The sequence below is a fragment of the Micropterus dolomieu genome, linkage group LG04 (assembly GCF_021292245.1).
Source record: "Micropterus dolomieu isolate WLL.071019.BEF.003 ecotype Adirondacks linkage group LG04, ASM2129224v1, whole genome shotgun sequence".
NCBI classification, from domain to species: domain Eukaryota; kingdom Metazoa; phylum Chordata; class Actinopteri; order Centrarchiformes; family Centrarchidae; genus Micropterus; species Micropterus dolomieu.
Genome location: NC_060153.1, coordinates 8,726,690 through 8,742,071, shown reverse-complemented (window position 1 = coordinate 8,742,071; position 15,382 = coordinate 8,726,690). Strand labels below are relative to the sequence as shown.

At 42.0% G+C, this 15,382-nt stretch overlaps 1 protein-coding gene and 1 long non-coding RNA gene across 6 annotated transcripts in view; one reads left to right on the top strand and one right to left on the bottom strand.

The window, feature by feature from the left end:
• bnc2 (basonuclin 2) overlaps nucleotides 1–15,382 on the bottom strand; it is a 158,489-nt gene that overhangs the window by 79,089 nt on the left and 64,018 nt on the right. For 2 of the 5 annotated variants that reach the window (XM_046046428.1, XM_046046423.1), the window contains exons 2-3: nucleotides 9,153–9,506; nucleotides 5,546–5,608 (exon numbers count right to left, since the gene is read on the bottom strand). In XM_046046428.1, coding sequence (XP_045902384.1) covers nucleotides 5,546–5,608; nucleotides 9,153–9,506 — 417 coding nt within the window. The other 3 variants (XM_046046424.1, XM_046046425.1, XM_046046426.1) reach the window with 3 other exon arrangements.
• The window catches only part of LOC123969236, a 197,441-nt gene that overhangs the window by 151,128 nt on the left and 30,931 nt on the right, over nucleotides 1–15,382 (top strand). The window lies entirely within an intron of this gene.

Here is a 15,382-nt window from a genome sequence, read left to right as displayed (position 1 = left end):
ACACGAGCTGTGGGATGCCAAGGCAGCTGCATTTAACAGTGGCCATTAAATGTTATTAATCCAACAGCGCAAACATCTTTACAAAGTCAGCAGAGAGCACAAACAAATGCTTACACATGTTGCTTTAACACTTTGCTCACAACAAAAAGTAGCAAATGAGTTTAGAATCAGTTTTTTTCAGAGGGTTAATATGACAACATTGTTAGGAAGCAATTTACACAATCCGCATAAAGAAAAGACATAGTAGGAGTGTGTAAAAGCAAGTATTTATGCCTGTAGGACTGAATATCTTTGTGCGTCTATGTGAGTGTGTGTTCATTGGCTACAAGCCTACCACAGCCTGTACCACTAGCCTCCCTTCTCCAGAACCTCCCTAAAATCCTCCCTGGGCCTCTAGCAATCAAATCTCCACGGTAAGCTGGAGACAGAACAGAACAGCGCGGAGAGATAGACGGAGAGTAAAACACGGGAGCGAGAAAGACTAAGAGAAAGAAATGAAACAGAAAATAGTAGGGGAAAAGCCTTTCTCCTCCTCCTCCTCCTCCTCCTCCTCCTCCTCACACAAGCCACAGAGTTCAACGTATGCATTAAGAGATGTAACAAGTTCCCCTCACCTCACATGTGAACTGCGAACATGAAATCGCTGTTACTTGTAGGAAAACCATTTTCTTTTGCACAATAACTTTGGTAATTTGCCAGCACATCGAAAACGTACTGTACAAACACACACACGCAACAGTACATTTCGGATTAGCAGGGGAAAGAGACGGAGTCAACTGTGAGCCCTGAACAAAATTACCATAATTATCCATAACCATAAATGAGCCTGATGATGATGATGATGGTTTTAACAATAATAATAGCAATTCACTCTGAGTGCTTTTTCAAATAACAGTGACAGCATTAGCCACATCGCCAACAGAAAAATGAAAGGCTCGGTGCCTTGAGAGCTCTTCTTCACTGCCACTGCTGATGGGGCAAATTGGCAGGCAGAAAGAGCAGACAGGGGTCCTTAAGATGGATGTAAAAATAGTAGGCTGCCGATTTGCCCGTTGGGCTGGCACGGCTCCAAGACAAACAAAATCACAGGAGTTGAGGAATAACAGGAAAAGGGAGAAGCCGTGGTGAAAGTATGCCCAAGTTCCTGTCACTTAGCACAGGTCACACCTAATGTCACCTTCCTCTGGATGTAGGACGGGAAAGAACAGCCTCTCACAACAATGTCTCTGCCATATGGTCGTGTCTTAAAATACCACAGGCCACAGCAAAATCTATATGTTTCCTCTGACTCTCTCTTTCTCTTTTCACTTAAGTCAATTACATGTGATGATCCTCTCTGCCGGTGGCAATCTCTGGGTCACCAAAGCCAACAAGGGCCCCCTCCCAGCTCTCAACGCCCCCATGACCCCTGGTACCGCCACTTCACACACACACACACACACAAGACACAATTATACTTCAACCCTTTCATAACTGCCTGGACCATGGTGACAGCTGCTGCATTCCTGCCGTGTCACTGTGTGTGTGTGTGTGTGTGTGTGTGTGTGTGTGTGTGTGTGTGTGTGTGTGTGTGTGTGTGTGTGTGTGTGTGTTCTGCCCTGACCCTGTGCTTATGTCCCCCTCATTAGCCAGTCGGGGTGGTGACATCCTGAGCGACTGGCCCTTCAAACACACACTTCCTTTTTACACCAGCGACTTCTCCCCGCTGCAGGAAACTACCCAAAGACAAATAACTAACAGCCTTCTTTTGAAAGAAATGAAGAAAACGAAAGGAGGAAAAACAGAGTGGAAAGTGTGGTGTTCAGTTGCTTAAACAGCCATCAGCAGGAAAAAAGTAAAAAACAGTAGTGGGGGAGCAAAAAAATATAAATATTTATGATCAAACTATAATATATCCAATGAATCTGCACAACACAATCCAAAAATATTCAAAAAGATCAATAGAAAATGTACACTTTTTCATACAATTTATTTTCTCAAAGCAGTGAGTGTCTAACCACATGCCACACACATGGTAGAGTTTACTGCCACACTGAACACGAATTAAACCTTCATAAATGTTTTGGTCACACAATAGCCTAAAACACCACGTGAATCTCCTTAATGTTACGTGTTGAGATTTGTATTCTGATTACCCGTACTGTATTGATTATTTTGTCGAAAGCAACTCACATTATATAACAGTAAATGAAGGACAACAAAAGGAAATTAATAATGTATTTCTTTCCCTTTACATACACATGCCCACACAGGCCTAAAGCTATAAGCTATAGTAGCTCAGCTATAGTAGATTTCACCACTCAGCCCCTCTAATAAGAGCAGAGCAGATGGCTTTGCATTTCTATCGTTCCTCAACACACACACACACACACACACTCACACAAAATGCACAATAAACTGCCTTGCCAGACATATGATAAAGGAAGTCTTTTGACTTCCATGATAGTGTCTCTACATTCTATATCCTCCCCATTTTTCCTGCATTCACCATGGCGGTAAGGCGGCCGTCTCATCAGGAAAAACAGGAAACAGCTGACATGGGATCCGTGAGTGATGCTCACATGATGCTTATTGATCGCTGGTTGCCCCGGGTCTCGCACACAGAGTTAGGGTCAGTGCTTAACCATAACGCTGGTCCTGCAGGGCATTACTGCACGGCTACAGAGGTTACTGTATGACCCGGGACACACATGATCATGGTCCATGTGAGGGGTGGAATTAAATTTTTTTTTTTTTTTTGTATGGCAATATTATGCAGAAAGTATAAAGATAAGAGTAATAAATGTTTTAAAGGCTACTAAAGTAAGAGATGGTAAGGCAAGGAAAGGAGAATGGAGGTGTCTGCATGAGGAATCGTACTGACGGATTTCCTCAACAGTTTGACATTGAAATACTCCACAAAATTTTCATTTGTGACTTTAAAAAATAAATTAAAATATTTATTTTATCCATTTACGCGCGACCCTGTACACAGGATAAGCGGTTGACGATGGATGGATGGATTTTATCCATTTAAACATATATTGTACATGTGTACTATAGATGCAACAGAAAAATATTTATTATGTAGAATAACTGGGAGACAAATTATAATAATGTGTTAATTTCAATAAAATGGAAATGCTTGATGATGCAAGGAAAAAAAAGCCTGTTGAAACAAGTTTAAAGTAAAAATGTTGCGGACGTCATATCTCCCTGGTTGGTGCCTGAGTAAATATAGTGGGGACCACAGCATGAATGGGACCTTGTACATCCTCCTACTCCGTCAAACTAGATGGGTTCTTAATAGTGCACACATACGGTAAATATACAAGTAGCTGCAGCCACCTTCCCACTCGATCTTACTCTCCCATTTCTGTGCTCTCTCTTGCAGAAATAACGCTGCCTTCAGGAAACACTCACATCATCATTGTTTCATATGCACAAAGACTGAGAGAGATGCCCCGCTGACTGAATGCCACAGTGCTGTTTATGTTATCTGGACCCTCTAAACTGGCCAGTAGCGTTGAAATAATTGCATTAAACAGTGTAAGCGCCAGCCACAGCTTTACAGTTAGAGACAGGTGCTATCGGTGGGATCTGTTCTGGTGTAGAAGTAACTTTAAACCTTCTCCAGTCAGGTGTAAAACTGAACAGCCTAATAGAGAAACATACCCAGCCCATGCTGAAGAAACATTGTGCTCCTTCTGACACTTGTCCTTGTGGCTTATTATAAGTGGTAATCCTGTAAATGCACTGGTCCTCACTGGTTACACAGGTTCAATCTCAAGAGCCCTTTCTATAAAGACAGTAACTGCAGAACAAAACAATCTGATTTAGCATGTGGAGGACTGGTGGCAAAGATAGAGTTTTAGGTATGAAAGATAGCTGAGAAGAAGAGAGAGAAAATGGGAGGGGGGGTTTAGGGGTGGGGAGTAAGAAGAGGAAGGAAAAGCGAGTGAGAGATGAAGAAGAAGAAGAAGAAGAAGCAGTGAGACACAGAGACGTAGTAGAAGAAGAAGAAAAAAGCAAAAGTAGTAATGGGGGAAGTGGTGCGTGTCTTTTCTGCAAATCTCCTCTTTCACCTCTGCTCTCCTCCAGCTCTCCAGCCAAGGCCAGCCAAGAGACACTTCACCTCGCACCCACACACACATGGAGCCAGAGCCAACACGCAAAAACACACACACACACTCAGAGGGATAGGACACACACCCACAAAATGCTCTCTCTCTCTCACGGACACACACATACACGCTCACACAACTGGTATATTAGTATTTAGCCACCCACTCAGAAAAATAAATGGCAAAAGCACAGACACAAACGCCTTAACACACACATGCACAGACATAAATTTCAATGTCAGAGCACACACACACACACACTTGACACCAGATACATGTACGTATAGGCATCCATATGCTCTGTGTGCAACGACCCATCAAAGACAGACATGGAAATAATAACAGTTGAGTTTAACGACACACACACACACACACACATTCACAGACTGTGGATAATTCTACACATATGCATCAAATTACTGCCTCCCACTCCCACACAATGGTAAGCAATTCATATGCACCACATATGCAACATGCAACACGCCTGTACTCCACTGTGTAAAACAACATGTGCACACACACACTCACCACTGTAAGTGTATCAGTGTGTTAATGGGCAGATGAGCCCGTTCTGTGATCTGCACTGAAGAGGATAATATCAACCTCATTTCTTCAGTCAGACAAAACAAAACAGAGCATGTTATTCCACAAATATGTCTGTCATCACGCCCTGAGAGCTAACAGCATTCACTTTGCAAGGTTTAACATACTGGATTGTATAGGCTGCACTGCATTAAGGAAATATATGGAATAAGGGAAAAGTCAACTAAATTAATTCCAAACAATAAGTTTAAATATGACAGGACAAGGAAACACAAGAAAGAAGGAAAAGGAAGAACTGAAGCCAGACATTAGAAATTTTGAGTGCACATTTAGTACAGATTTTTTTTAAATAACTAACCTATAAAGCTATGATCAAGGCCCATTAGCTGTTTAACAGTTTGATACTGTTACTATAAAAACAGGCATTCTGAGCTACTCACTGGACAGTTTTTCTTTTTATTAAGGTGGAAAAAATAAACATTATGTTAAAAAATATTCCTATATATAAACATGGATTTTATTAACATCCTTTACTGCTTTTTTTTTTTATTTTTATATAGTTTTTCAGGATCTTAAATTAGCAAATGCATGTCATGAAGAAAATTAAGTTTGGTTTTCAAATTCAAAGACAAATTTAGGAAGTGGCAAAAAAAAAAAAAAGAATTCAAAAACGTTATATTGATTCATGATTATGAAAATTATTATTTGTTGTTATTATTCTTGTTGTCAGTTTTATTGTCATTATTTTTGTTGTTGTTGTTATTATCTAAAATTCTATAATTATTTCTGATGGATATTTCTACATTATAAACCTTTGTGGATATAAGAGTGTCCATGTGAGATGAAGCAGGCAGCACTGAGAGCAGACAGAAGCCAGGCAAGCTGTAATGCCACTGTACCTCTTCCAGGTCTCGGCCCATAGTCGACCTGTCGCACTTCAAAGGAAGCCGCGTTACAGCACCCTTGCAAAAAGAAAAGGAAGAGGCTATTTTAGAGATAGTTTTAGAGTGAAGACATACACTGATTTCTGTTTTGTTTTTTTCTCCGAGTTCTGCTGTAAGTCTGGGTGGCAGCATCACATCCCCAGGTGGAGGTTAAGGCACATTTTTACGAGCTTTTCTAACCTTGAGTGGTTCCCACATTCCTCGGGCTTGAAGAGAAAATATAAAAAAGAAAGAAAGCGGCCTACGGCTGCTGTATTGTGGACGAATTATCCCTGATGAACCAATTAGACTGGTAGTATCACTTAACTCCGGGGTTTTAAACGTGCAAGGGTCGATATTCATAGCCACGCATGTACAGCAGCGGGTCAATTAAGGCTCCAAATATTATCACTCCGCAATGCCTGGGAAATAATTCAGCTCCTAATTAATGTTTGTATTTTTCCTCCATAAAAACAATTATGAAAGTTCCCTCTTGCGGTGTTTTGTAAAATGTGCACCGATTTCTGAACATTAGGAGCTTGAGAAAATATAGTATCGAATCCATTTCATTGATTTCATTTAAATTGCATGCTGTTCATGTTGTTTCCTGTTGACACTTGCGTGGATTATGAATGGTGTGAATCTCCTGCTGTGTGGCTTAGAAAAAAAAAGGCTTCTTAAAAGATTAAAAGCCTATTAAGGCCTGTTATGAAAGTTGTAAATTATTGGCTTACAGTCTTAATGCCTTAATCGTCTCTGTTGTTAATTTCGTTAGTTCAGAGAAACACGCTATAATGAAAAGCGATTGCGATGTAGAGATTTTTTTTATCAGTATGCAGTCTTAACACCCCAAACTTAATGAAACATAAGAAAAAATGATTTAATTCACCTTAATTTTCCTGTTTCTCCTATTTGTAACAGGCCCAACTCTAGCCAAATATTTTTGGCGAAAATGTTTCATTGTCTTCAAAACAAATATTGAAATAAATAAATATATTGATTCTGAAATAATTCACAATTACAGCCGAAATATAAAACACATGAAAATGTCCCGAATGCAGGAGTCAAAGCGAAAAAAGCAAAAACATTTCAAGGTGACATTCGTTCTCTGTTTTGTTTAAGTCATTTTCAGGGAGACAGGTGCTGCTTTTTAGGCTTGATTGTGCCATAAAATAACGTGAGGAAAAGGAAAAATATTATTCAAGATAAGATCTTCTTATTCCTAAATTAAAATGTTTGCTTTACTTTCTTTGCTTCTGTCGGTCGCTGATGTTTATACACCGAGATGATCAGACACCTGCTGTGGTCCACGAGCTTGTTTATTTAGCACCATTTCAGTTGTGGCAGTGAAATTACTGCATTCATGGTAAAGTGCTATTTCCCTCATTTCGAAAGTCTTGCCTTGTGCGTGTGATTCGCAAGGAATATCAAAGGAATTGCCAAATGCTTTGGCTTGGTGGTGCCCTGCACCTCACCACAGCCGCGTCTGTCCTGAACGCACTGCGCAGACCTTGCTCCGTGCCTCTATCGATCAGATGGAAATATAATTTGGCCTAACAACGATAAAATACCGTCTCCCTCGTGTCACCTAGTTGATCTTTAAGGGAGAGAGGGGAGATTTTGAAACACAAGCCCATAACGTATTTCTCTCCTCCAACACCCCAGGGTCCGCCAGCCTCGGCAAACACAAAGTCATTATCGGTTAGATTCCAAGAAGGCGAGTCTGTCAAGGAATTGGCTTCCTTCGGAGAATTTATGTCATGCCTACTAAACATGGGAAGATGTCTTCTAAGTGGTGCGAGGAAGGATAAATAACAGCGAGTCCCACAGCTGATTATATTGAAACAACGGTGCGCATTTGTAAAAAGGATTGAGGATGCAAACGTGGGGTCCCAGCAGATGCTGAGCGCAGGGGCCCATCCACCTGCTTCATACCGGGAGAGGAAGAAAAAAGCGGAACGCTCCCCTCTCTGAATACAACCCACCCGGCTCCTACAGTTCACTTATCAATACTTTGTATGATCGTTTGTTTAGGAAAATTTAAGGACAGGGGCTTGTAAAAATATATACATGATGCTGCATGAAAGGCCAGGGATGCAGTTAATTTTGATCACCAAACGTGGGGTCTGAGTGAAATGCAGAAACGCAAAACAACATCACAAAAGGTGCTTTGGGGAAAATTCCCAAAAGTTACATCGGTATATGTTTTAGTCCCAACACATCCGTTTAACCTTCACTGCTCTGGGATTAAAAAAAAACTCTACTGGGTAGTAAATAGCCTACCGTAAATGTGACAATACGTTTCTCCTCATTTACAATCTGTTGCGCAAGAACCGCTGTGGCCTGAGCGCGTAACAGCGTGTGCATGGTACGGAGAGTCTGCAGGTCCCACTATGATTAACTGCAACCTAACAACCATCCCCTATCTTTACCGTCTCCTCCTCACACACGTGCGCGCGAACGGACGCGCGCACACACACACATACGAATACACAAAACTCGACTCTCACTCCTCTTCCCTCTCCTTACCTGACATTTATCCGAAGAAACCATAAAATCCCTTAAAAATAACTCGCTTGTTCTAACTTTGGGGGCTACTTCAAAAGGATTTTAAAAAAGCTACTAAAAAGAGAGAAATTCAGTGTAACATCCACGATAACAGGGGAGAATGTCGGGAAGAAATTTTGACTTTCCTCAGCTGGTGCAGGCTGTCCGTTATCATCATTACTTTTCCAGGCGAGCCTGTGCTCATTCACGGCTCCTCTGCTGTTCTGTAGCCGCGTATGGGGCTTCCTGCCTCGGCCACATGAAGTCAATTAGCCGGTCCCAGAGGGGAGCCCCTTTCCCGAGTCTTTATCGGCATTGAGGTTACCAAAACACTGCTATTGCTTGCTTTTAAACGCCACACCGCTCATAGACCAATTACGGAGACTTAAGCATGTATGTAACGAATCCGGACATGGGATAATCCATCAAATGGTGAAATAAATGAATTATCTGATATTGTGCAAATTCTGCATTAAAATGTATGCTTTTACAAATACACTAAATGTGCTTTTTTTAAAGTAGAAAATGACTCTAAATAAATTGCAAAAATTAAAAGGAAAACACACACAGAGGCATGAGTGAAAACACTTTCAGGCATGTGTAAGCAACAACGTAAAGACATACACACAGCATCAAATCTGATATATTCCAAAACTCGGGAAAAGTTGCAAAAATGCAATTGCAAGTAAAGATTCTTAATTTGAAATATCACATACAAAACACAGCCTACAGCCCCCCCCCCCCCCCCCCCCCCCCCCCCCACCCACACACACACACACACACACACACACACACTCCCAGAATTACATACACACCCCTACTGACACACAAACAAACACCCACAAACACTCTCTTTTTCACACATGCACACCGATAGGTAGTAAGAATCCCCACATCAACAGCAAACCTCTGAACATACACCAAAAGAAGAAAAATAAAAGTTTGGTCCTTGAATATAGACTGCAAATGTGGACAGAGAGAAGGAAAGAAAAGACAGAGATGGACAGGATGAAGGGGTGAGGCTGAGCTGACGTACCTGCTGGGACATTCTGTAGAGGAGGTTGCTGTCAGTGCTCTGCTGCTGCCATGTCCCCATGAAGCCCGGCTGCTCAGCACTAGGCGGTCTGGTGCTGAACTGCATGGAGCTTTCGCCTGCTCCCTCAGCGCTGCTGCTAACGATGCTAATGCCACCCAGACCACTTCTGCTGCTGCTGCTGCTGGTGCTGCTGCTACTGTGGCTACTGGAGGGGATGCTCGTGCAATCGCCAGCGGTGCCGGTGGGTCCGTTAGCCTGAGCTGGAGGTGGCCTGGGCGGCTCTGGGTCTGTGCTGGGCTCTTGTGGGACTGTGTCGCACTCACTGCTTCTCACATCCAACTCTGCCTCCTTGGACTTAGACAGAGAGAGGGAGAGACAGAGAGGGAGGGCAAGAGGGGATGTGGGAGTGTGAAGGAGGAGAGAAGAGAGAAAAAAGTCAGTGAAGGTGGGTTCTTTTGGGGTCTTTTTTTTTTGTCCTGTGCGGGTCCTGTTTCTGGACCGAACAGTAAGAGGGGAGTTAAGAGAAGATGTGTGTGTGAGGTTTCTTGGCAGCTCTGGTGTTGGAGGAGTGTGTGTGGGGAGTTAATTCTCAAGAAGAGAGAGAAAAGAGGGCTTGCAATGAATTTCCTCAGGGGCCTCGTCTTGGACAGGGCAAGATGAGCGGTGCACTGGAGGTGAGGAAGGATGAGGAGAAGGATGGAGGTAAGGAGGGGGCAGATGAGAAGGTGAGCAGTAATGAAGTAAAACAAAAAAGAGGGGGGTTTGGGGAATTTGCAAGGAGGGGTGAACAATGTTGCCCGTGGCCTCGGTATTTGCTTTAATCCATCTGTCAGTCATTTTGTACTTGAACATGGACTCATCACAAACACATGCAAAAACACACAATGAGACACGTTTACCCACGTGCATGCATGCACACATTCAGACATGGATAAATAGTATTCTAATATAGAATACTTTTTTTTTTTAAAGTAGGAAAGAAAAAGTTGAACAAGCAGGGAACTGCCATCAGCACACTCAACACTGAACAGATCCACGCACCCATAAGGATAAAAATTAATCTGTGTGACTCTGTGCAATCTATGTAATCCATTTTTTAAATGTTTAAGGTAAGTCTTAAAGAAATAAAAACTGTATACTAGATTGTGAACCAAAAACAGCAGACAAACAACTAAATGTGAAATGTAAATAAACAATTTAACAGAAAACGTGAAGAAAATTAAAACATCTAATATTTTTCTTAATACAAAAGATGTCCCATGAAAAGCGCCATATAAAGCAAACAGCCAATAAAATGCATGAATGTCTCTTACCATCAATTCTGTGCCTGTCCCAGCAAAGTGAAGATGAGGTGTGGGAGTGAGCCACCAGCTATCCAGCTCTCCCTGCCTCCCGCTCCTCTCTCTTTCCCTTTCTCCCTTACTCTCTCTCTCTCTCTCTCTCTCTCTGTGATTGTGTCCCTCTCTCGACGCCCGTGCTGTGCCGCCTGTCCTCTCTCTTTTCCTCTCTCCCTGCTTCTCTCTCTCTCGCTCTCTGACTCCTCTGTACTCCACTGCAGCCGCTGAGGAACTGAACTGAGCGCCTGAGCCTGTAAGTTTGTGTGTGTGTGTATGTGTGTGTGTTCGAGAGGGTGAGAGCATGTGAGAGCGAGCGAATGAGAGAGAGAGAGACGGTGGCTCTCTGAGTGTCTGTCTATGTGTGTGTGTGTTTGTGTGGAGGATAGCGAGCGCCTGTGTGTGTGTGTGTCGGGCCGGTGCAGGCTGAACTGAGTCAACTGTGCCGCTCCACTCTGAGATGCTCAATGACATCGCGCTGCAAGCTTCCCCACACACACCCCCCTCCTCTGCTAGGGGGAGGAAGGTGCGGGCAAGCGCCATCGCAGAGCTGGAGAAGGGGGGGAGGGTTTGTCCCCCTGCCTTATTAACATTTGCGCTGCGAGCGGCCGGCATGTCTCAGAGCAACTTAGTTCCCCTGAGGGACTATCCCGCCACACACACACACACACACACACACACACATACACTTAGCAAAACAGCTCAGTTTTACCTTAGAAAAAAACAGCTTGAAGAAAAGAATCACCGTTGCAGTCTGTTATCTTTGTTTGAAAAGCTGAAAATGCAGGATTGTATTCAACAGAAAGGTTGAAAGTAGCTGAAAGTGGTTCTATTTCAGATTTGTAGGGCAGCAATAAAACAAAACAAACAAAAATAAACACACAAAAAAAAAACATCAACGGACTTGTTATATCTCTAAAAAATCTGGTGCCTTTGTTTGATTTTCACCCACTCTAATGAAAGACTAATGGAACGCAGGCAATCTGCCACCAGCATGCATACGAACACACATGCTCACACACACACACACACACACACACATAGAGGATCCCCCCACCCCCATCACCACATACACACACACACACACACGCTCGCAGATTTTAATTAAGAAAAAAATGAGGAAGAGGTTCCATTTTAGCCAAATTGGTCCCCACAGCAGCAAAGGTAAGGGAATAAAATGAGGGATGGAGGAGTAAAGGGAGGCAGACGTGGAGAAAAAGACACACAGGAGGATAAAACAAAAAAAGAGGAAGGAGATCTATGCTTCCTTTGACACAGTGTAGGACACATCTCAACCAATGAAGAAACCCCCCCCCCCACACACACACACACACACACACACCTCCTCCTTTCCTTCTCCTCTTCCCTTTAAATCTCCCATCTCCTCTTCTCCACCCTGTCTTTTCACCCCACCATCATTAGAGAAATGACAGACCAGGTGCCTCAGTCTGCAGTGAGAGGGAGATGTCACTATGATCTTTCCACCGCCAAGGAACAAAAGAGAAAGGGACAGAGAGAGAACTTCTCTCCTCGGCTACATTAAATGGCTTCTGATTTATAAAGTCACTTCAAATTTTGTGGTAAATTGCTGTAGACAGGTGCTTGGTTGTCTGTTAAAAGCCTTTTGCGCGGTGTACTAATGGCAGCATACTGTTAACCTTTGCTGAGATTATCACACCGGTCGTTACTGCTATGTACAAGGGATTTCTGCTAGCAGACGGAAAAGTGTACGGTGTGTGTCTTACCACTTGGAAAATGGTGCAATTGTGCCTTTTGTCTCAAGCGCAATTTACATCTTCACTCCAGTCTCCTTCCCTGCCTACATCTGAATCCTTTCCTTTTGTCTCCTGTGATGTTTTTCTCCACTTCTAGATCTCTTTACCTCACTCTGTTCTTTCTTCTACTGCCCCTCCTTCACTTTCTATTCATTTCTTCATTTATTTTGCATAGTGGCCTGCGCCTTGTCAGAAGCCACAAGCCGCCTTGACGTAAAAGGCATGTGTCACCTCCTGCATGTACTGTACGCTCCGCTCTTAACAACTTATTGAAAAGGTAATGCGTGAGGCTTAGGCTAATTATATTAAGTGACAATTTACCGGCCAAGGTTCCTTTTTGCTTTCCAGCTCACGCTTCTCTTCCTCTCTGTCTCTCTCTCCCTCTCTCGCACCCTCCCTCTCATCTGTAAATGTGCAAGTCTGTGGGTTGGTCGGGCACTCAGTGTTTCAAGTCAAGCTGGTGGCTCAGCTTTTGACCTGGCTGGTTAATGGCTGTTATTTGTGGGAGGGAGGAGTGGACTCTCTCCCTCCACATCTCTCCATCTTTTATATTTTTTTCTATACCTCTTTCCGTCCCCCTCGCCTCCGATGATGATGGTAATGGCCGTGATGACAGAGGAAACGAAGAAGAGACACAGAAGTAAAAACACGGAGATGGAGAAATTTTAGGGAGGAGACAAGGAGGGAGAAGGAAATGAAAAGAGAGATGAAAAATGCTGGGAAGCAGGAAGGGGTAGAAAAGAGGATGCAGGAGATCTTCAGGCTCCTTTATTAAAACTATTATTGTGCAGGACTTGAGAATTCCCCCCGGGGCAGGGGTCCATGTCGAAGCCCATATAATTAACTAGAGGCTCAGCTACGGATCAATTACCAGACAAGCAAGTGATAGCCGAATCAATGGAAGATCATCAGGCTCGTTATCAGTGTTGCAACTCATTAGAGAAAAAGTAAGGTAGAGAAAGAGAGAAAGAAAAAGGGGGTGGGGGGAGTGAGGGGTGGTTGGGTGTAGCAGGAGGAGAGGGTAGGGTTGGTGGCAATGTGTTAGCCCAGAGGCTGATGGGTGTTTGTTGGACGCTGGTGTGTGATGTCTCATAGTCCTCCGCAGCTGCCACTGACTGGTGACAGAGGGAGCCCACTGTGACAGAGTGCAGCCCGCTCTGTAGCAACAGTCACTGAGGCTTGTATGGATCAATACATATGTGTGCATGAGGTTAATGCTCTGCCATAGCATCCTTATTCCCGAGCGGCTCACACGCTAAGTCTGGGGTACAGTCCTACAATCCGAGCAGTCAGAAAGGTATTGTCAAGATTAAAGTTACAGAGAAGTCTGTACATTCTGCAGTCAAAATTGTAGGAATGTGTCACCCAGAAATGTTAGCTCCATCCCTGAAATGCTAATGAAAGATGCAATTATTCCATACCTTTGTAGAGAATAAATATTTATTTTATTTTTAAAAATGGCTATTAGAATTATGATTGAGTTGATTTGATTTGAATCTGTCATAAACATACAACACAACACACGTCCAAATATTAACAAGACAAAAACTGCAAAAAGAAAACACAGAAAATAGAGCCACCGTCTAACATGGGACCTGGACAAATATAAAATGAAGTAAAAATGTTTAAACTATAAATAACATTGAATTCAATTGAAACAAATTCAATTTGTCAAGATTATCAAATTTTGGGGGGCAAAAAAGTATCAAAATCTGTAAAAAAAAAAAAAAAAAAAAAAATGAGCAGCATAATTCACAGCAAACATGCATTATGATCCCCCTCTTAGGGTCCCAGTCCTGTGCTCTATAAATCCCAAACTTAGATATCTTTGTGAAAATGCCTACAGTATGTTATGTATGTAAATATATCGCTGACCAACTAAGATTTGGAACATCCCGCACACAGTGTTTGACGGTTTCTTTTTTTGAGAAATTGGAATGCTTTTTTAAATTAATGTTTAAAAAAAATAATCTCTGAAGATCTTTTGAAATGACTATCACTCTATTCTTTGTGAAAGAAGGACGTAGAAACATTTTTCATCTTGTATTTAGGGAAACATAGGCTCAGTAATTATGAAAAATATGAGCTTTTGAGTAAGTCCTTCCTTCCTTTTTTAGTTTTTTCTTGACAGTGCATTGCCTTGAGTAAATATAATATCTGATTACGGTGGATTTAAGCCAGCATAGTGAATCCTCATAGTATTCAGAGTCATATTATTTCATCATTTTATGTAGGCTACTTTGGCAGCAATATCCGTTAGATCAATTCATTAATTGTTGTACTGTTTGTACAATTGTTTATTTCCTCTGTAGGTATTCTCCTGTTCTAATTTATTTTTTTTATTCTGAACTAATTTTTATTCAAACTGTTTTTAGATAGCAGACAGTCGGGAGAGCAAACTTCCTTTAGAATTTAATTGTACAATTCATAGAATTAGTTCTGTGTACTGTGTAATCTATGACAGTGCACCTTGTTCTCTGTGCATATGACTGTAAAGCTTTGGAATGTATTTCTTAACTTTATACATAATACCATTTATGTTACATTTAAGTAAGGCATAAATATGACCTCAACTAGTCAAAGGTTGTAAGTAGAAATACAGATTAATAGTTAAAAAAAAAGATTTTATTTAACATATATTAATAAACTAAAGCCTATAGATCATGTCAGGTAAAACAGAGTAAAAGAAGCACACACAGAGTAAAAGTGAGATTTAAAACATTGTTGACCTCTTATTGCACTGTATGTCCTTTGACCATAAGCTACAAGTGTGTGTCAGAAGGCGCCCTCCATCACTAAGCCCACATTATTATACCCATTAAACCTCTCAGCACTGCTTGTTTGTTTCCCAAACATTGACATCTAATGGGCCAAATAGCCCAGAAATTGGGTGCGACAGCACTGAGTTGTTAGAACAGTCTCAAGAGAACCAATTCCCCTTTCTATGCTCATCATCATCAAGTTATCAAAAAGTCATAATTACGATGTTTGTCTTCTCTGTTATTTTTCTTTTTTTTTTGTGTGTGGAGGTGGGATAATTTTCCAAGGAATGAAATGACAACTGAGCAAAGCCCAACTCAAATTGGCCTTTTACCCACTAAAACAAGGGCAAATGGAAGGA